This window comes from Ambystoma mexicanum, chromosome 1p (assembly GCF_040938575.1).
Source record: "Ambystoma mexicanum isolate Mex_15411 chromosome 1p, UKY_AmexF1_1, whole genome shotgun sequence".
In the NCBI taxonomy this organism is placed as follows: Eukaryota; Metazoa; Chordata; class Amphibia; order Caudata; family Ambystomatidae; genus Ambystoma; species Ambystoma mexicanum.
Window position 1 is genome coordinate 587613774 of NC_090921.1, and position 22247 is coordinate 587636020.

The 22247-nt window shown below is 43.9% G+C and overlaps 1 protein-coding gene across 1 annotated transcript in view; it reads left to right on the forward strand.

Moving 5' to 3' along the window:
- Window positions 1–3850: 3850 nt before the first annotated feature.
- The window catches only part of LOC138497717 (mucin-3B-like), a 39006-nt gene continuing 20609 nt past the window's right edge, over window positions 3851–22247 (forward strand). The window contains exon 1 of the mRNA XM_069621384.1: window positions 3851–22244. Coding sequence (XP_069477485.1) covers window positions 3851–22244 — 18394 coding nt within the window. The remainder of the gene's footprint in view (window positions 22245–22247) is intronic.

The window sequence follows — 22247 nt, forward strand, 5'->3', positions numbered from 1 at the left end:
GATGAGAAAAGGAGAAGAAGTGGTGGAAGGGAGCCTGAAAATTAGTTGAGTGTCATCCACATAGCATTGAAAGTTGGGGCAGAGAGCGGCAAAGCTGTGGGCATGAAGTGCCAGGTATTGTTGAACAGCCAGGGAGAGAGGTTAGACCCCATGGGAACACCACAGGTAGAGATAGAGATAGAGGAGAAGAAAGACCCAAGTTGGACCTGGGAGGTTCGATCGGAGAGGAAAGAGGTCAGCCAAGCCAGGGCCTGACCTGGTGATACCATGGTTATCACGGAGACGTTTGAGCAGGATGGCATGGTTGACAATGTCAAAGGCAGAAGAGAAATCAAGTAAGATGAGGACAGAGGGAGTGTTGGAATCGAGGTTGGAGAGCAGGTCTTCACTGATGTTCAGGAGAGCAGTTTCCGTGCTTCTGTTAGCTCTGAAGCCAGACGGATGGTCATGGAGACAACCAACAGATTCAGTGTGAAGATTAAGCTGGGAGATGACCAGCTTTTTCAGGAGTTTGCCCAGGAAAGGATTGATGGAGATTGGGCGATAGTTAGCCGGGCAGGATGGGTCGGCAGGGGGTTTCTTAAGAAGAGGGTGCACAAGGGAGTGCTTCATGGGGAAGTGAAGACTCCAGTGTAGAAGGAGTGGTTGCAGAAGTCAGTCAGAGCGGGGGCCAAGGTGTCAATGTGGTCCTTAATAGTTTTGGAGGAACAGGGGTGAACCTGTTTTGTCGAGACTTTCATAGATCAGACTTGTCTAGAAACCTCGTCTGGGGAGAACAGGGGAAAGGCTGAGAAGGAGGAAGGAGAGGCGGCCGAAGAAGGGCCAGAATAAGAGCAGGAAATAGAGGGGGCACAGTGGAAGAGGAAGAGAGAGAGGACAGGATGTCCTGGGTTTTAGAGATGAAACAAGAAGCCAGGGCCTGGGAGGGGACAGGAGAGGTAGAGACTGCAGCAGGATTGGCCAGCTACTTGCAGATTTTAAAGAGTTCGGCCGAGTTGTTAGATGCCGCAGAGACGTGGACTTGGATGTGGGCTCTCTTCTTGGTGCGGACAGAGAGTCAGTATTGCATTTGGAGCAGGCCAGTTTGTCAGAGGATGTACCCGAAGTACAGCATTTCCTCTCAGCCACCCTGCACTTGCGTTTAAGTGTGGCGAGGTCTGAGTTATACCAGGAGTTGCATTTGGATTTGGGATTCAAGCAAATCCTCAAGACAGGGGCAAGAACATCGAGAGTATCAGATATAGCAGATTGGATCATGGAGAGGGGTGCATCAGGGTGTGAGTCAGCCAAAGGGGCGGGGGGGGGCTGAGAAAGTGGCAGCGAAAGCCTCAACTGACACATGCTTCATGGGTCAGATAACCGAGAAGGTAGGTGGAAGTGCTGGAGTTAGCTTGGCCTGAGGATTGGAGAGAGTGGGAAGGATAGAGAGGGGAATGTCTGTAGAGATCAGAACATCCAGAGTATACACTGCAGAGTGAGTCGGGCCAGAGGGGAGGATAGAGAGTGCGAGAGAGTCGCAGAGGTCACGAAAGAGTCCAGAGGAAGGGCAGGAAGCATGCAGGTGGATGTTAAAGTCTCCAAGAAGGAGGATTCCATTAATAATGTCCATTAGTGGCTTCATCGATGCAGGCTGTGTTTTCATACAGTTGAATTGCATCTTAACTGCCTTCCTGGATAAGTCAACATGTGGAGAACTCCTAAGTGAGGATACTGTAGTATACTGGAACAACCAGAATATATATGATGTACATTACTGGCTGTACCAATGTAGGCCATTTGTTTTTACAGTGGCATAGCATTTTTACTGGCATTATGAGGAAAGCCAACATAATGTTCTTAAGTGACGTGAGGGTTACATTGGTGCAGTCATTAAGGATTTGCGTTTTTTAATGGGGTACAGCATTTCTATTGGCATTACATGCAAATGCAACATGAGGATGATTCTTAAGTGGGGATACTGGACAACATTAGTGCAGTCAGTAAGATGGAAAGCGTTTGGTACAGTGGGTGCAGCATTTGTACTGTGTTTATGGGCAAAATAAACATGAATGTTCTTAAGTGGAGATATTAGCCTTGTGTGATCTAAGAGTAAGCTCGGTGTACTATAACATCGTCAATGACATAAGAGTACCCTTGTTGCACCAAAGGATGGTAGCTTGGTGGGTAGGAGGGGAGTTAAGCAAGATTGTGTGAACACAGAGCCCATATGATATACACCAAGAGTATCTGCAGCAACACCCTCCATGCACAGTAGAGGTAGTGTAAGGGCTCCGCCGTTTTGGGAAGGTGGTCAGCATGCATTGAAGCACAAACTGCAGCCTCAAAGTTCCTCTCTTTTAAAATATGCACTAATTGGGATTAAAATACAATACCACAGAACAAATCCATGCATACGTCACTGACCTATTTTCTGCCGGCTTGTGGTAGCATGTCAGCATGCTAAATTTGAAAGAAAGGAAGTAGAATGTAAATGTGTGTGCCAAATAAAAGATGAGACAGCAGATAGCTGTCACAAACCAAGGACACATTGGGCCTCATTATAAGTTTGCTGGTCCAGAAACAATGGTGCCGGTAAGCTTGCCCACACCGTTGTTTTTGGACAGGCAAACTACGGGTCTGCCTGCTGGAGCTGCTGTGCCCGACAGGTCTGACCCTGCCGGACATAGCGGCCAAGGTAGGCAGACTGTCACGGAAGCACCGGCACCGTTAGCAACAGTGCAGGTGCTTCCATGGACCCCATTCCCATAGAGTCCCATGTATGGGAATGGGGATTTACAATTTGCTGACGCCTGACTTCCCGGACCACCGGGGATGTAATCCCCCGGTATTGTTGGAAAATCAGGCACCGGTAAATAATTACGGTCTGGCGGCAACCCACTGTTATCACTGGCACGGTTACTGCTGGACCCGTAATGAGGCCCATTGATTTTGGTATGCACTTCGGCAAGAACTTCCTGCATTTCTAACATCGAGCCATGCATTTGATTAATGTTCTCTATAAAAATATCATGTTGATGTAAATACACAAATGCTTGTTCCCTCCGAAAGCAACATGACTGTCTCACTTTAGAATCTGTACAGCACCTGCATACATGTGAGCCGATTAACTACCCAATTGGTATCTTCCTACAAGACAATTACAATTAATTACAAAATAACCCCTCCCCTTTTTACACTGCTGAGTTTATTCTTGTGCTTGTTTAACATACACACACACAAAAAAAGGTTAGATTGTTACTGGAACTTCACATCCACAATGACAAGCTTTTTGTCACCATTTTTGTTTTTTGTTGTTGTGTTTTTATGTTTCGACAGTACAGTTGCAAAACCTTAAGGAGATTTTGTTCTGGTACTTGTAGTTTTTCATTCAGCATGGAAAAACATTAAGGTACAGTACATGTCTTTTTGCTGAGCATGTTTCTATGATGATTTGACATATTTCAGGTTTGTTCATAGTGTTATTTGTGTACTTTCTAAGTCATCCCCATACAATGAGAGCAATATTGAGTCCCACTCTTAGATTACCAGTGACATTGCAGTGCCAACTCTAGGGTAGCTTGCATGGTTGTGATGGTGGTAAACTCTGCCACAGTCTGCAAGGGTTCTGTCTTTGCAGGATAGAGCAGAGCAATCATAATTCCCTGAGCTGTCTCTGCTTAGCTTGCTAGCTTAGTGATGATAAATGTAGAGTCTGTCAGGCAGCTAGGTACAGTTGCTTCTCTGATCCAGACTCATTTAAGTCAGCCATCTAGCCAATGTCAACTAATCAGGTTACACACATTGTGTTGTTACAGCAACTATCACCCCCAGATTGTTGGCGGAGGAACCATGGACAACTTTGAGTACTGCAATGGATACTACGAACTTCTCAACAGTAGCTACAGATGCAACAACAATGAAAGTGTTTGGAGTGAGTGACTCAAGTGCAACCACCACCACTATGATAGATACAAATGATGTTGTTTTCACTGCAGCAGATGTTACACAGGCATTAACTTCTACCATAGACAAGACAACAAGTAATGTTCTCAGATCAACAACTTCAGCAACAACAACCAAACCAGAAGTGACAAAAAGTGTTACATATATAATCACATCAAATGAGGCAACATCTGATTTATCTACAACCACATCAGATGGCACAATAAGAACTGCCACCACATCAGAAGGGGCAAGTGATACTACACCCCCAGCAAGTAACAAAATTGACAGAGCCAAATCCACACCAGATGTGGTCACAATGATGGTACTGACAACCATACCAGCAGGCACTACAACTACTGCAGTAACCAGGGCAGACTATGCTGGCAATATTGTAGCTACATCCACACTACAAATTACAAGTAGTGCTACAACCAGGACAACAACTGAAGCTAACACGAGATATACCACCACCATAGCACCAAAGGTTTCTAAAAGTACTGCAGCCACAACCACACTAGGTTTTATAGCCAGTACTATGGCCAAAGCCACATCTGAAATAGCAAGGACTGCCTCCACAGCCCAACCAGAAGTAACCACAAGCAATGAATCCACAACCACAACAGAAGAAACAGCAAGCAACACAGTCATATTGACAGTAGACATGACTACACATGCTGGCGCCACAAACACACCAGAAGTGACAACAAAAGGTGTGACCATGACAGAAATGACATCCAGAAATACTGCTCTTACAAACACGTCTGCAACGACTACAGCTGACGAAACCACAAGCAATACAGCCATTATCATAAAAGAAGGGGCCACACTTATTGCAGCCAGAACAACACAATCAGAACAAATAAGTACTGTAGCTACAACATCTGAGGGCACCACAAATATGGCAGCAACAACCAAATCAGAAATAACCACACATGGTGAAGTCACACCACAATTGGTCCAGGAAGCTCCACCAGAAAAGCCCACAGGTAATTCAGACGTTACCAAATCAGAACAGTCCACAAGTACTGAAGACATAGTGACACTACAAGTTACTGCAAATACTACAACATTCCCAAGCACTGCAGCTCTAACCATACCCGAAGTGTCCTCTAGCACAGCAGGCACAACCGCAATCAAATTTACAAAATATCCAGTCAAGATCAATGGAGACACAATCACAAATACTGCTGTCTCAACAATATCAGACTTGAAAACAAATAACCCAGTCACTATCAAACTACAAGTAACAACAGACATCGAACCCACAAACACACAAGAACTGACCACAAATACTGCAGCTTCAAACAGAAGTACTGCAATGACAAAGATACCAGAATTCCCAAAAATAAATTCAGTCAAAACCACACCAGAAGTTACCACACCTGTTGTAGTTACAAATTCATCAGACATTTCTGGAAGTACTATGATCATAGCCAGCCCAGAAGAGACCCCAGGTAAGGTAGCCATTACCACATCACAGGTTACAACAAACACACAGACCACAATCACACCAGATTGGACCATAGCTGTTGCAGCCACATCTAAAGTAGAAGTAAACACAAATACCGATGACACAACCAAACAATACAAGGTTGCTTTCACCTCCACCCCACTAGTCTTTATTAGTAATGCAGCAAGGTCGATGCCAGTAGTGCCCACAACTGTGGAATTCCCATCCACACCACAGCCAATCACAACTGAAGGAGTGGTCAACACACCTGATCTGACGACAATCCCAGTAGCCGAAATCCCACCAGAAGTGTCTACAGTTGTGTCAGAAGGCAATATAGGCACAGCAGATGTGGCCACATTTATTGCAGAGACGAGCATTGCCGAAGTGACCACACGTACCACAGTCACAATCATGCCAGAAGTGTCCACAGGTATTGTGATCACACCCACACTGACAAATACCAGTACTGTAGTCGCAAGACCAAATGTGACCATCAGGGCTGCAGTCATAACCACTCCAGAAGAAAGCACAAGTACTGCAGTAATAACATCGCTAGGAGCTGCTACTACAGTCACCACCAAACCAGAGGTGAGCTCAACTAAAGCCATTACAATCAAAAAAGATGCTAAACCAAATATTTCAGCCATTACCACATCACAAGATGAAATACATTATGAAGCTACAACCACACCACAGGTTACCACAAAGACTGTAGACACAAACTCACTAACAGTGACCAAAAGGGCTGAAATCACAGCCATAGTAGAACATGCAACAGGTCAAGCAGACACAAACTCACCAGAAGTGGCCACAAATACCTCATCCACAACCACATCAGAAATGACAATGAATGATGCAGTTCCAACCCCACCTGTAGGTAGCACACATAGAACAGTCACAAACACACATGATGTGATGACAGGAGCGTCAGATACATCAACTGTAAAAATGATCAAGGGTACTATTGTAGCAACCATGCCATCTGTGACAACAAATGCTGCAACCATAACTACAGAGGAAATAGCCACAAGTATTTCATCCACAACCACACCAATCGTTACCACAAGGATCACTGCCACAACCACCCCTGGCATTACAACAAGCACTGCAGTCACAACTACACTAGAAGATAGCACAGACCTTATAGGCACAAACATTCCAGTAGAAGCCACAAGTACTGAAGCCACTACATCCACAGTAGAGGTGACCACAACTTCAGCAGCTACAACGACATTCAAAGTGACCACAGGTTCAGCAATCACAACAGACAATACAACCATAACTGCAATAATGGACACACCAGAAGTGACCACAGGCCCAAAAAATGAAATCACACCAGAATACAGCATAAGTACTGCACCCACACATATAAGAGAATTGATCTCATTAACGGCAACCTCAACAGAAGCTAGTAGAAGTTCTTCATCTACAGTCACACAAGAAGGTGTCAAAAGTATGTTAACTGGAGTATCTCCAGAAGTGATCAAAAGTGAAGCTACAAGCAAACTTGAAATGGCCATCATTGCTGCAGACACAACCTTGCCAGAAGGTAGTACAAGCACTGAAGCAACAACTAGAAAAGTGGCCATGAATACTCTAGTACCAAACACAGGAGAAGTGACTATATATTCTGCAGCCATAACCAATGAAGAAATGGTGAGCAGCACAACACCACAAAGAAGTGTTGCAAGTATTATATCCACAACCAAACAAGACATGCTTACAGCTATTACAGCAGAAACCACACCTGGATTGACCACAAGTATTGCCAATACACCAACTCCTAAATTAATCACACGTACACCAACAAAAACCACACCAGACTTTGGGATAAGAAATGAAGATACAACCATACCAGAAGGTTTCAGAAATACTGCATTCACAAATACACCAGACGTGGTTACAACTACATCACAAGGTAGCATAAGCACCACAATCACCCCTATACTAGACAGTAGCACAAATATAGTAGGCACACCACAAATTGCCTCAAGTGTTGACATCACCACCACACTACAGTTGGCCACCAGTTCCACAACCAGAACACCAACAGATTCATCAGACACAACCACATCAGAAGTGACCACAAGTTCCATAGGCACAACCACACCAGAAGTGACTATAGTTTCTGAAGCCACAAGCCCGCCAGAAAATATGACAAGTGTTGCACCGATAATTACAACAGATGTTACCTCAAGTGCTGCAGCAACATCTACATCAGAAATTACACAAAATATTGAGTTCACAGTGACACAAGAAGTGAACACGCCAATGACATTCACAGCAACTCCAGAAGTGACCGCTAGTAAAGATTTTACAAATACATTAAAGGATAGTAGACACATTGGGGCCACTACCACACCAGAAATAACCAATGGGGCTTCAGTTACCTCCACACAACATGTGACCACAAGTACAGTGGCTATGAAAACTCCAGAAGGGACCAGAAATGTTGCAGCCATTCTCATCCCAGTTATGACTACACATTATGAAGCCAAAAGCACACAAAAATTGATCCCAAATATTGAAGCTGCAACAACACCTGAAGAGACCACAAGTACTTCAGCACCAACCACACATGAAGGTGACAGGAAATATGTACTCAAAACCACACCAGAAGGGACCAAAGGTCATTTTGCCGCAGCTATAGCAGAGGTTAGCATAAACACTGCAATCACCACAAAACTAGAAGGGACCATAAACATTGAAGACTCAGCAGTGCCAGAAGCAAACACAAATACTGTAGCCACTACGTCCACATTAGCACTGACCAAAGTTTCAACAACTACAACTGCAGTAGAAGTGACGACAAGTTCAGCAGCTACAAACACAAAGGATGTGACAACGAGAACTTCATTCACTTCATCACCAGATGTGACCACAAGATCAGAAGATCTAATCATACCAAAAGTGATTACAGGTACAACATATACATTCTCAACAGAAGATATCAGAAGTGCTGGACCACCAAAGATGCAAGAAGTCACCTTAATTACTGCTGACACAACAGAAGTTACTAGAAGTAGTTCATCCAGAGCTATGCAAGAAGGTACCACAAGCACTGTAGCCTCGGCATCTCCAGAAGTGACCAAACATGAAGTTAATAACAAACCAGAAATTACAGCCATTGCTGCAGCTGCAACCAAAGGTAGTACAGATATTCAAGCCAAGACCGAAGGAGAAGTTGCCACACGATCTGGAGCCCCAGTCACCGGCATACAAAACATGATCACAAGTACAGCAGGCATAACAACTCCAGAAGTGATCAAAGGTAATCCAGCCATGAGTATACCAGTTGTGTCCACAATTTCTGGAGCCCAAAGCATACAAGATGTAACCAGAGGAATTGGAGTTACAGCAACAACTGAAGGGACCAAGAGTTATTTGGTGACATCCACACCAGAAGTGGCCACACGTGCTGCAACCCCCAGATCAAGATTAGAAGTGACCATGGTTTCAGCAGTTACAACCACAGCAGAAGTTACCACAACCACAGCAGCCACAACAGACCTTACCATGAGATCCGTATTCACTGACAGACCAGAAGGGACCACAGGTCCAGCAGACACAACAACACCAGAAGTCACCACAGGTTCGGCAGATAAAATCACAGCAGGAGATATCACAATTACTGCATCCACAAACATACCCAACATTTCTTTAATCACTGAGACCACAACAAAGGTTGGAAAATATACTTCATCCACAGCCATTGAAGAAGAAGCCACAAGTATGTCAGCCACACCATCTCCAGAAGTGACTAAACATGATGCTATCACCACACCAGAAATGGGCACAAATGTTGCAGTCACATTCTTGCCAGCAAGTAGTACAATTATTTCAGCTACAACCAGAGGAGAAGTGGCCCTAGGTTATGTAGCCCCAACCACAGGAGAGGTGGTGGTGAGTTCTGCAGCTAAAACCACAGAAGAGATCATTAGTTCTACAGCCAAAACCACAAAAGAAGATGCTATGCATTCTACAGCCATAACCACTGAAGAAGTGACACAAATGAAGGCAGCTACAACAGCACAAGGAAGTGCTCTATCCACAAACAAACTCGACATGTCAGCAAGTTTTGCAGATAGAACCACACCTGAATTGACCACAAATATTGATGATTCAACAACACCAAACGTAACTATGATTATGGCAGAAAAAAACACACCAGCAGTTAGGACAAAAACTGCAGCCTCACCCAGATCAGAAGGTTACACAACAATTGTATTCACAACCACACCAGAGGACACCACAGGTGATATACACACACCAAATACTACCATAGGCACTGAATTCATGCCTCTACTAGAAGGGAGCACAAATATTGTTGGCACACCACAGGTGACTAAACATACTGTCACCAGACCAACCCCAGAATTGACCAGAGGTTCTGCAACTACAATATCATTAGAGGTGCCCACACTGGTAAAGACCACTAGTTGGACATATGCGCACATGCCAAGAGATACTACAAGTATTGCATCTGGAAACACACCAGACATTACCTCAAATATTGAATCCACAGGAAAGGGTATTAGAGCTACGCCATCCAAAGCCAGGCAAGAAGGTGGCACAAGTAAGAGAGCCACAAATGTTCCAGAAGTGAGCAAAAGTGCTGCTACGGCCAAACCAGCAATGACCAACAGTACCAGTACAGAAAATAGTACAAGTGCTACAGCCACAACTGGTGGGGAAGGGATCATGAGTTCTGCAGCAACAACCTCAGAGCTGGCCATGAGGTTTGTGGTCACAACCACATCAGAAGTGAACAGTCATTCTGCAGTCATAATCTCAGGAGAAGTGACTGGGAGCAGAGGAGCCACAACAACACAAGAAGGTATCACAATTATAGAGGCCACAACCAAACCCAACCTGCCCACAAATATTACAGTGACATCAAAACCAGAAGTGACCACACACCGTGTGGCAACAACAACACCTAGAGTGTCCACAAGTACACCAACAACAGCCACAACAAATGCAGCCACAACCATACAAGAAGTCAGCAGAATAATTGTTCTGACAGCCACACCTGAGCTAACAACAAATAGTGCTGCCATAAAAACACCCAAAACTAACAAAAGCACCGCAGTCTCTCCTTCTCTAGATGGTAGTACAAATATTGTGGGCCCACTAGAAGTGACCAGAGGTTCTGTTGTCAAAACTGCACTGGAAGTGACTACAAGTTCTACAGCCACAAACACATTAAATGTGACAACACTTTCAGCAACACCTGAGGTGGCCATAAGTTCTGATGCTGCACACCTTCTAGATGAAACCACAAGTCTTGTACACACAAATACACCACAGGTTATCTTAAGTACTGTGTCTACAACCACATCAGAAGTTGCAAAACGTTCTGGAGCTATAGCACCATTAGAAGCAACCACAAATATGGCAGACACAGAAACTCCAGAAGTGACCACTAGTGCAGACACCATAAACACAATAGAAGGCAGCAAAGGTAGTGTGTCCATTACAACATCAGGACTAAACACTAATGCTTCAGGCACCTCCGCACAAGAGATTATCACAAGCACAGCAGCAATAACAACAGCAGAAGTGGCCAGAAGTGTTTCAGCCCTCAGCAAACCAGTTGTGGCTACAAGTCCAGGTTCCGAAACCACACAAACTGTGGTCACAAGTATTCCAGCTACAACAACTCCTAAAGTGACTACTTTGGCAACAAATAAACCAGAAAGTAACACACAAATTTTACTCACAACCACACCAGAGATTACTTTAAGCACTGCATTCACCACTGTACAAAAAGGAAGCACTAAACTTGTAGGCACAAATATGGCAAAAGTGACTACACGTGGTGAAGCCAACATGTCCACATTAGAAGTGACGACAAGTCCTGCATCTACAACCCCATCAGAAGAGACCACATCTTCAGTAGACACAACCCTACTAGAGATGCCAATAAATAATGCAACCAAAACTGCAGCAATTATGGCAATGAGTCCTACAAGTGTTACAACAGCAGACATGACCACAGGTACAGCAATCACACACAGAGCAGGAGGTATCACTTCTACTGTAGCAGCAATGACCATTCCAGAAATAACTACAAATATTGCAACCACAACCCCAGAACTGAACACTAATGCTTTGGGCATAAATACAGCAACCTCACGAGAGGTGATAAAAGGTACAGAGATCACAACCCCCTTCGAAGTGCCAACAACCTTTGCAGGCACAGCCTATGCAGAAGTGATCATAAGTAGTAAAGCCACAGCAGATGTAACTACAAGTTTTGCAGCCACTAACAAATCAGAAGTGACCTCACGTTCAGCAGCCCCAAACACCCAAGATGTTACCTCAAGTACTGCAGCTACAACCTCACAACAGATTACAACAAGTACCACATTCACAGCCACACAAGAAGAGATGACAAGTACTAAAGCCACAGCAATACCAGAAGTGACCCTAAGCACAGCATTTGCCACTGTATCTGAAGGTAGCAGGAGTAATGTGGCCACTACTGCGCGAGGAGTGATCACAGGCATTGCAGCTACCTCCACACAAGAGACAATCACTGTTGCAACATCCAAAGTAACTCCAGAAGTGGTCACAAGTCTTGCAGCTACAAGCATAACAGTTGTTTCCACAAGTCTGGCACCCACAACCACACAAGAATTTATCACTATTACAGCAGCTGGAGCAACCCCAGAAGTGACCAAAACTGTTCCACCCACAAGCGTACCAGTTTTTACCAAAATTGGTGCAGCTAAAACTTTGCCAGAGAGTAGCATAGTGATAATTGCATCAGAAGGGAATATAGGTATTGCAACTAATCCAACACTACAAGGTACCACTAGAACTGAAACAACAACTGCATTACATGTTTCCACTAGTTCAGCCATTATACCAGCAACCAACATGACCTCACATGCAACAGCAGCACCAGAAGGTATCACAACTATAACAGCTAGAAACATGCCTAAAGGGACTGATGTTCCTGCTACCTCAACCACAACAGTAATGACCAGAGAAAATGTGAAGGGGACCACGCGTTCTGTGTTCACAACAGAAGGCAGCACACATTCTGAAACCACAACTATGCCAAACGTAACCACAGGTACTGCAGACACCACTGCTACTGTGGAGACCACAGATTTTGCAGCCACATCCACAGAGGTGACCACACTTACTGCAGGAACAACTTCAGGAGTAGCAACAATGTATTGGTATGATACAACCACACCTGAAATGGCCAAAGGTTTTGTCATCACAACAACTCTAGAAGTGCCCATGAGCAGTGCTGTCACTAATACACCAGAAAGTAGCACAACTGCTGTAGAGTTACCCATGCCAGAGATTACCACAAATACTGCTATCAAAGACACACCCCAAGTGACTACAAGTACTACAGACACAACTACAACAGAATTGTCAACATATTTTACAGCTACAAACACAGCAATATTGAACCTAGATACAGAAATCACAACCACAGCAGTGTTGACAACACATTTTACAGCTACAAACACAGCAGAATTGAACCCAGATTCTAGAGACACAACCACAAAAGAAATGGTCACAAGATCTGCAACACCCTCCAGAGAAATCATTAAGAATTCTACTGCCACAATCACACCGGATGTGACCACAAATTCTCCTACCATATTCGTATCACAGCAAACCACAAGTATGTCTGCCAAAAGCACAAACAACTTGATGACAGGCACTGTAGCAACAAGAGCACAGGATGGTATTACAAGTATTGTAGCCCCAACCATGCAGGAGATGTCCACAAGTATTACAGATGCAGTCACACATGTAGGGAATTCACAGGTTGCAGCAACAACACAATCAGGAGTTACTACCAGGGTTGCAGCTACAGCACCACCTAGGGTGACCACAAGTACCTCAGTAGCAAAAACACAAGAGGGTAGCAGAGGTGTTGTACTCTCAAGCACCACAGACAATACCAGAACTGCTGTAGTCACCTCTATCCCAGAAAGTAGCACCAATAGTGTTGGCATAACTATTCCAGAAGTGACCACACATGCTGTTGGTAGCACCAGACTAAACATGGCCACAACTTCTGGAACCATACCCAAACTAGAAATGACCACAGGTTTAGCAGACATGACCATACCAGAAGTGTCAATAATTGCCACAGCAAACACCAACTTTACTATGTCCATAATTACTGCATCTATAACATCAGCAGACACAACCACAAGTGCATCAGGCACAGACGTACCAGACAGTATCACTACTACTGCAGTGCCTACAACCATTGCAAAAATAACAGGTTACACAGCCACAATCCCAAATGTGAAAATGACTGCTTCAATTCTTAAACCAGAGGTTAGTGCAGGACTTATATCCACAACCACAACGGTGGTGACTACAAGTCCACCATTCACAGCCACACCCGAAGTAACAATGAGTTTTGCCACTACATCCACAGTGGAAACAACCACACATTCAGCTGATACAAACACACCAGATATGAATACAGGTTCTGCAGACAAATCAACACCAAAGGACACCACAAGTGTTACACCAACTAGTACACCTAGATTTACCTCAAGTACTTCAGCCACAACAACATCAGATGCTACTAGAGGTATAGCACCCATTATCACACAAGGAGGGTCCACAAGTACAGGAGACACAGTAACTCTAAAAGAGACCAAAGAATCAGCTACAATCATATCAGAGAGGACCATGCATGCTGTGGCCACAGCATTACGAGAAAATAGTGCAAATACTGCAGTCACAACTAGAGCAGAGAGGACCATGAGTACTGCAGCACCAATGACAGAAGTGACCTTGAGTTCTACAGTAACAATCGAAGACCACATGGCCATGAGTCCAGTAACTACAACCACAAGAGACATTACCAGAGGTTCTGAAGCCACCGCCATGGAAGAAGTGACAGGGAGCAATGAATCTACAAGAACACATGACAGTATCACAAGTATTGAAGTAAAAACCACACGGGACATGCCCACAAGTATTGCAGATACAACCACACCAGAAGGGACTGCAACCATTATGGTTACAAGCACACCAGAGACTGACAGAAGAACTTCAGCCACAAATGAAGCAGAAGGTAGTACAAATGTTACACTCAGCAACACACAAGTGGTGATCACTACTACTGCCATCCCAGCCACATCAGAAACCATTATAGGAAATGCAGCCAGCAGTGTTGTAGGGACAACAGAAGTGGCCATAGGCAATTACACCAAATCCACACTGGAAGTTATCACAAGTTCAACTGACAACACCACATCAAGGGTGAACACATGGTTTGAAGCTCCAAGCCCTCCCAATGAAATTGCACGAATTGCATCCACAAATGCACAAACGATTATCACAGAGTCTGAAGTCTCAACCGAAACAGAGGTTACTACAATTGCGACATCTGCAGATACACAAGAAGTAAAGACAAGCATGGCAGCAACAGCAACTCCAGAAATCATAGCAAATTCAGCAGACACTGGCACACCAGAGGTCACAAAGAATTTGGCAGCTATAATCATACCAAAAGATACCACACGTATTACACACACAAATTCAATAACATTTAGCTCGGGCATGGCCACCACAACCAGAGCAGAGGTTCATACAAGTTTCACATCCAAAGCCACACATGAAGTGGCCAAAACTACAGGAATCACAACTATACCAGACGTGACCAGAAATACAGCAACAACCAAACAGGAAATAAACAACGGTCCTTCAGCAACACTCTTGACAGAAAGTAGTACAAGTACTACTGCCACAAGAAAAGTGACCATGAGTTCCATAGAAGAGAACACAGGAGAATTGACCATGGGTAATGCTGCATCGACCACACCAGAAACTACTAAAAGCTCTGCAGTCACCAGTAAACTAGAAGGTAGCACAGACATTGTAGGTACACCAGCAGAGACAATAAGTACTGTCACCAAAACTGCACTAGAAATGAGCAAACATTACAGAACCACAAAAACACTAGCAATGTCCAGATTTCCAGCAGATACAACCAAACCAGAAGTGACCAAAACCTCTGAAACTACAAGGTTAACAGAAGATAACACACGTATTTCAGCAAGTCACACACCAGCGATGACATCAAATAGTGAATACAAAACCCCAGCAGAGGTTAGTTCAAGAACTGCATATGCAGCTACACCAGAAGCAACCTCACGTCTGCCAGCTACATCAGCTCCAGGAATTACCAAAGGTACAGCACTCACATCTACACTAGAACGTAGCACAGATGTTGTAGCCACAAATACACCAAGTGTGACCAGAGATGACATTGTCACAAACAAGCAAGAAGTAACAACCAATATTTTAGGCACAACATCAGCAGACGTGACCAAAAGCATTACATCTACAGCCACAGGAAAGGTGAATACAAATTCTGCAACCAATACTACTCAAGAAGAGACCACTAGTTCAGAAGACACAAGCACATCAGAGGTGCCATCAAGTCCTGCAGTTGTAAGAACACCAGAAGATAACAAAAGTATGATAAGCACACACCCACTAGAAGGTACCACAAGAATTGCTGCCACCGCCATTTCAGAAGTAGCTAATGTGGCAGCTACAACCAAATCAGAAAAAAACAAGAGTGCAGAAGGCACAGTGTTGCCAGAAAGTAGTACAGGTTCTGCTACCACAACTAGGGAAGAAATGACCATGGGTTCTGCAGCACTAAGCACAGGAGAGGTGACCATGGGTTTTGAAGACACAACCATATACAAATTAAACAGAACCTTTGCAGCCATAACCAAAAGAGAAATGATGAAAGACTCAGCATCCACTGCAACTGAAGAAACTCTGACAAGTACTGTAGAACCTGACATGTCCACAAGAATTATAGCTGCAATCGCACCTGAATTGACCACAAGTATTGTGTCTACGACTACACCAGAAGCAACCTCACGTCTGCCAGCTACATCAGCTCCAGGAATTACCAAAGGTACAGCACTCACATCTACACTAGAACGTAGCACAGATGTTGTAGCCACAAATACACCAAGTGTGACCAGAGATGACATTGTCACAAACAAGCAAGAAGTAACAACCAATATTTTAGGCACAACATCAGCAGACGTGACCAAAAGCATTACATCTACAGCCACAGGAAAGGTGAATACAAATTCTGCAACCAATACTACTCAAGAAGAGACCACTAGTTCAGAAGACACAAGCACATCAGAGGTGCCATCAAGTCCTGCAGTTGTAAGAACACCAGAAGATAACAAAAGTATGATAAGCACACACCCACTAGAAGGTACCACAAGAATTGCTGCCACCGCCATTTCAGAAGTAGCTAATGTGGCAGCTACAACCAAATCAGAAAAAAACAAGAGTGCAGAAGGCACAGTGTTGCCAGAAAGTAGTACAGGTTCTGCTACCACAACTAGGGAAGAAATGACCATGGGTTCTGCAGCACTAAGCACAGGAGAGGTGACCATGGGTTTTGAAGACACAACCATATACAAATTAAACAGAACCTTTGCAGCCATAACCAAAAGAGAAATGATGAAAGACTCAGCATCCACTGCAACTGAAGAAACTCTGACAAGTACTGTAGAACCTGACATGTCCACAAGAATTATAGCTGCAATCGCACCTGAATTGACCACAAGTATTGTGTCTACGACAAAATCTAAAGGCTTCACAAGTACAGCAGCGACAACCACAGCAGATGTTAGCACACAATCTACAGCCACATCCATTCTATATAGTATCACAAATAATATACTCACAGTCACACCAGAATTGATCACTGGTAATGTTGCTGCAAGCACACCAGATGGTATCTTAAGCACTGCTGTCACCAGTACAGTAGAAGGCAGCACAAATATTACACGCTTGCCTGAAAAAAACACAATGGCAGTGACTACAGGTTCCGTTGCCACAATCACACTAAAAGGAGCCACTAGTTTAAAAGACTCAACCACACAAGAGGTGACAACAAGCTCTGCAGCTACAAGCTTACAAGAGGATACCAACCATGCTGCCCCCACAAACACAGTAGACGATGGCTCAAATGCATCAGTGACAAACACATCAGAGGCTACTGCAAGCACCACATCCACTAACACACAAGAAGTGCTAACAAGTGTTACATACACAGCAACATCAGAAAGGATCAATAGTTCAACTGAAACCAAAACAGAAATGACTGTCAGTGTTAAAGCCACATTAATAGAAGGTAGTAAAGGTACTGCAGCCTCAACTGAAGAAGTGATAATTAGCTCAGCAGCACCAACAGCAGGAGATGTGACCATGAGTTCTGCGGAAACAACAGGAAACATGATCATGAGTTCTGCCACCAGAACCATAGGAGAAGCAACAGAAAGCACAACAATTACAACAATACGAGAAAGTATCACAAACATTCCAGATGGCTCCAGAAGTATTACAGCTACAATCAAACCTCAAGTAACCAAAAGTATTGTGACAACAACACCACCTAAAGTGACCTCAAGTGCATCGGAAACGAGCACACTAGAAGTGATCACAAGTTCAGCAGACAAAACCACACTTGAAGTGAGGATGGAAGAAACAATGACAGGACATTTTAACATAGGTTCTGCAGCTATAAACAAAGCAGAAGATACTAGCTTTCAAAGTGTTACAACTGCAACCACGCCAGGAGTGACCACAAGCATTGCGACCACAAACACAGAAAAAGGGACAGCAACTTTAGAAGCAAGCACACCAGAAGGTAGAGCAATAACTGCATCCAAAAATGTTACTGAAGGTAGCTCAATTAACATACTTATAACCACACAAGATGTTACCAAAGGTATTGCTGCCACAACTGCACCAGAAGATATCAAAAGCAATGATATTGTAGGCGCGCCAGAAAAAAACAGAAGTACTGTCACCAAATCAACACCAAAAGTAACATTAAGTTCTGAAACGGCAACACCCCCACAAGACACCACAAGTATTGAACCCACTAACCCACCAGAGGGTACCTCACATACTGCAGCCGCAGCAAAAACAGAGGTTACCACTAGTGTCACATCCATAGCTGCACAGGAGAGGAACACAGGTTTGGCAGCCACGGCATCTCCAGAAGTGACTAGAAGTATTGCATTCACAACTACATCAGAAGGCATCATAGCTTTTGGTGGCACACCTTCACCAGGTATGATAGCAAATGCTGCATACACATTCACACGAGAAGTGGCAAAAGGTTTTTCAGGCACAACCTTAGGAGAAGCAACCGCAAGCACTGAAGCCACTGCCAAAGCAAATGCAACCATTCATTCTCAAGCCACCACCACTTTAGACGTCATCACACATTCAGATGACACATCCACACTTGAAGTGACCATGCATTCTGGAGTTTCCAGCAGGCCAGAAGATAACACAAATATCACACCCACAAACACGCCAGTAACTACATTGGGTACACCAGTCACACCTACGCCAGAGGTTACTAAAATGATGGCAGTGGCAGACGTGACCAAAGTTACAACTAAAACCAAACCAGAAATGACCAATAGTATGGAAGCCACAACCTTGCTAGATAGTAGTACAAGTACTGCGGCAACAACTGGAGCAGAACTGACCAATCGTTCTATGTTCAAAACACTGTCAGAAATGTTCAGGGAGACCAAAGCTTTTACCGCATCAGAAGTAACTACTACAACAACACAAGAAAGTATCAAAGATATTGTAGCCACACCCAAGTCAGATATGTCAACAATTATTAAAGCTGCAAACACACCTGACAGAAAAGAGATCATAAGTACAGCAGCAACAGTCATACCAGAGGTTAGTAAAAGAGATGCATTAACAACAACTAAAAGAGAAGGCATCACAAACACTGCATCCACAGCTGCAGCTGAGTGTAGCTCGTGTACAGCAGCAACAAACATATCAGAGGTTACTTCAAGTACTGCATCCACAACCACACTAGAAGTGATTACAACTATGCAAACCCCAGCCTCTACTGAATATAAAATGTTTACAACTACATCAATAAGTGGAACGGGTTTTGTAACTACAACCACAGAAGACATGATCACAAGTAATGCAGTCACAACCAAACGAGAAGTGACAACTGGTTTTGAAGGCTCAAGATCAGTTTATTTGACCAACAATACTAAAGCCAGTACCAAAGCAAAAGTAAGTGCAGGTTCATTAGCCATGGCCACTTCCACAATAGATGTAAGCAAAGATTCTGCAGGCATAACCAAACTAGAAGGGGCCCCCAGTTCAGAAGACAAAATAACACCAGGAGGGTCCACAAACCCTACACCAGACACAAACATGCTAGACGGTACCACAAGCACTGCAACAACAACTACAGCAGATGCTAGAGAAATAACTACTGCAACAACTATATCTGAAAGTAGAACAAATGTACTTACAACCATACAAGACGTGAGCACAAGTACTGCTGCCACAACCACAGTAGAGCTTAATATAATCACTTCTGCCAACAGTACACTATACAGTAGCACAAGCATTGTAAGCACACAAAAAGAGACCAGTAGTATTGTCATCCAATCCACACCAGAGATGACCACACGTTCTGAAACGTCAAGCCCAGAACAAACTGCCACAATTATTGCACCTGTAAAAACACCAGATGTTACCTTAAGTACCACATCAACAGCCGCGCAAGGAGAGAGCACAAGTTTAGCAGTCACTGTATCTCCAGAAATTAACACAGGTGCATTGTTCTCAAGTGCAGCTGAAGGAAGCATACATTTCATAGCTCCAACCACACATAGCATGAAAACAAGTGCAGAATTCAAAATGACAATGGAAAAAATATCAGGTTTTGGTGGCACAAACACAACAGAAGTGACCACAAGCACTGAAGGTGCTACCAAAGTAAACGTAACTGGCGGCGGTTCTGTGCCCAGAACTACAATGGAAGTGGCTACAAGTTCTGCAGCTGCAAGCAGACCTGGAGATATAAAAAGTATCACACCCACAAACACACCAGTCATTATGTCAAGTAGTACGCCCACCAGGATACCTGTGGTTACAAAATACACCTCATCCATAACCACACAAGAGGTGAGCACAAGTACAGCAGCCACGACAACTCTAGAAGTGACGAAACGTGTAGCTACAACAAAACCAGAAATGAACAACAGTGATGCAGCAGCAAACATGCCGGACAGCAATACAAGTACTTCAGCCACAACAAGAGTAGAAGCACCTATGAGTTTGGCAGCAAAGACCAGATGGGAAATGACCATGAGTTCTGTACCAACAACCTCAGCAGATGTAACTATGCATTCGGCAGTCACAACCACAACAGAAGTAAACGGAAGTGCTGCAGCCTTAATCACAGAAGTAACTGGAATCCCTGCTGCGAAAACAACACAAACAGCTGAAACCAAACAACACATTTTGACAAATATGACTGCTGCAAATACAACTGAAGTGACCATGGGTATTGTGGCCATAGCAACACCTAAAGGAAGAACAAGTGCAGCAGCAACAGCCACACAATACATTACCACAACTGCAACCACAAGCATTCCAGCAGGTAGTGCAACCATTGTACTCACAAAAACACCAGATTTGACCATAAGCGGTACTGACACAAACACATCAAAAAGTACCATAAACACCACAGACTCCAATATGCTGCAAGGTAACACAAATATTGTAGACACCCCAGAGTTGACCAAATATCCTGCTACCAAAACAACACTAGAAGTAACCACACATGTCACAAGCACTGCCAATCCTGCAGTGATCACATTTCCAGCAGTTACAAGCACACCTCAAGAGACAAAAGTGAGTGCACCTACAAACAAACTCAAAGTTACCTCAAGTGCAAATAATGTAGACACAAACAACACAGATGTTGCTACAAGTACCACAAGCACACAAGATGTGATCACAAATATGGGAGATACACTAATTGCAGAAGTGACCACAAATACCGGTACAACCAATCAAGAAAGGCACATCAGTGGAGTGACCATGACCTTGACAAATAGTAGTACAAGTACGGCTAACACAACTGGACGAGAAGTAATTATGAGCTCTGCAGCAAAAACCATAAGAGAAGTGACCATGAGTTCTGCTGTAACAACCACAGGAGAAATAACTATATGTTCTGCTACAACAATCATGACAGAAGCTACTAAAACCTCTGCGGCCACAAGTTTAGTAGAAGGTAGCAAAAATATTGTAGGCATACCAACAGAGACTAGAGGTGATGTTACTAGAACAACACTAGAACTGACCACAGTTTCCACAGCCACTGCAATATCAGACACAACTACAAGTTCAGCAGATACAATCAAACCACACGTGACAACACATTCTGAACTCACAAGCCTTCCAGAGCATACTACAAGTATTTCATCCTCAAAGAAACCAGAGGTTACCTCAATGGTAACAGAAGCTACTACAAGTAATGCACCTTCAGTCACACACGAAGTGACCAGAAATATGGCAGCTACAACATCTCCTGGAGTATCTGCAGGCACATCAATCACCATTACATCAGATAATTTAACACGTTCTGTAGCCAGTAACACACCAGATATGATCGCAAGTGATGCAATCACAGTCAGAAACAGAGTGACAACCAGTTTAGCAGGGACAACCTTACAGGAAATGACTACAATCCCCAAAGACACTAACACTCCAAACATTGGTGCAGGTTCTGCAGCCAGAACCACATTTGATGTGATCATAAATGCAGAAGACAAGACCACAACAGAAGTGAGTACAGGTTCTGCAGATATCAGCACACCAGAAAATACCACAAATATTGCACCCACAAACACACCAGTTATTACACCAAGTACTGCAGTCACAATGACACCACAGGTAAATAAAGGTATCTCATTCACAGAAGAAGTGGCAACCAGTAAGGCAACCGCAGCAACTCCAGATGTTATCAAAGGTA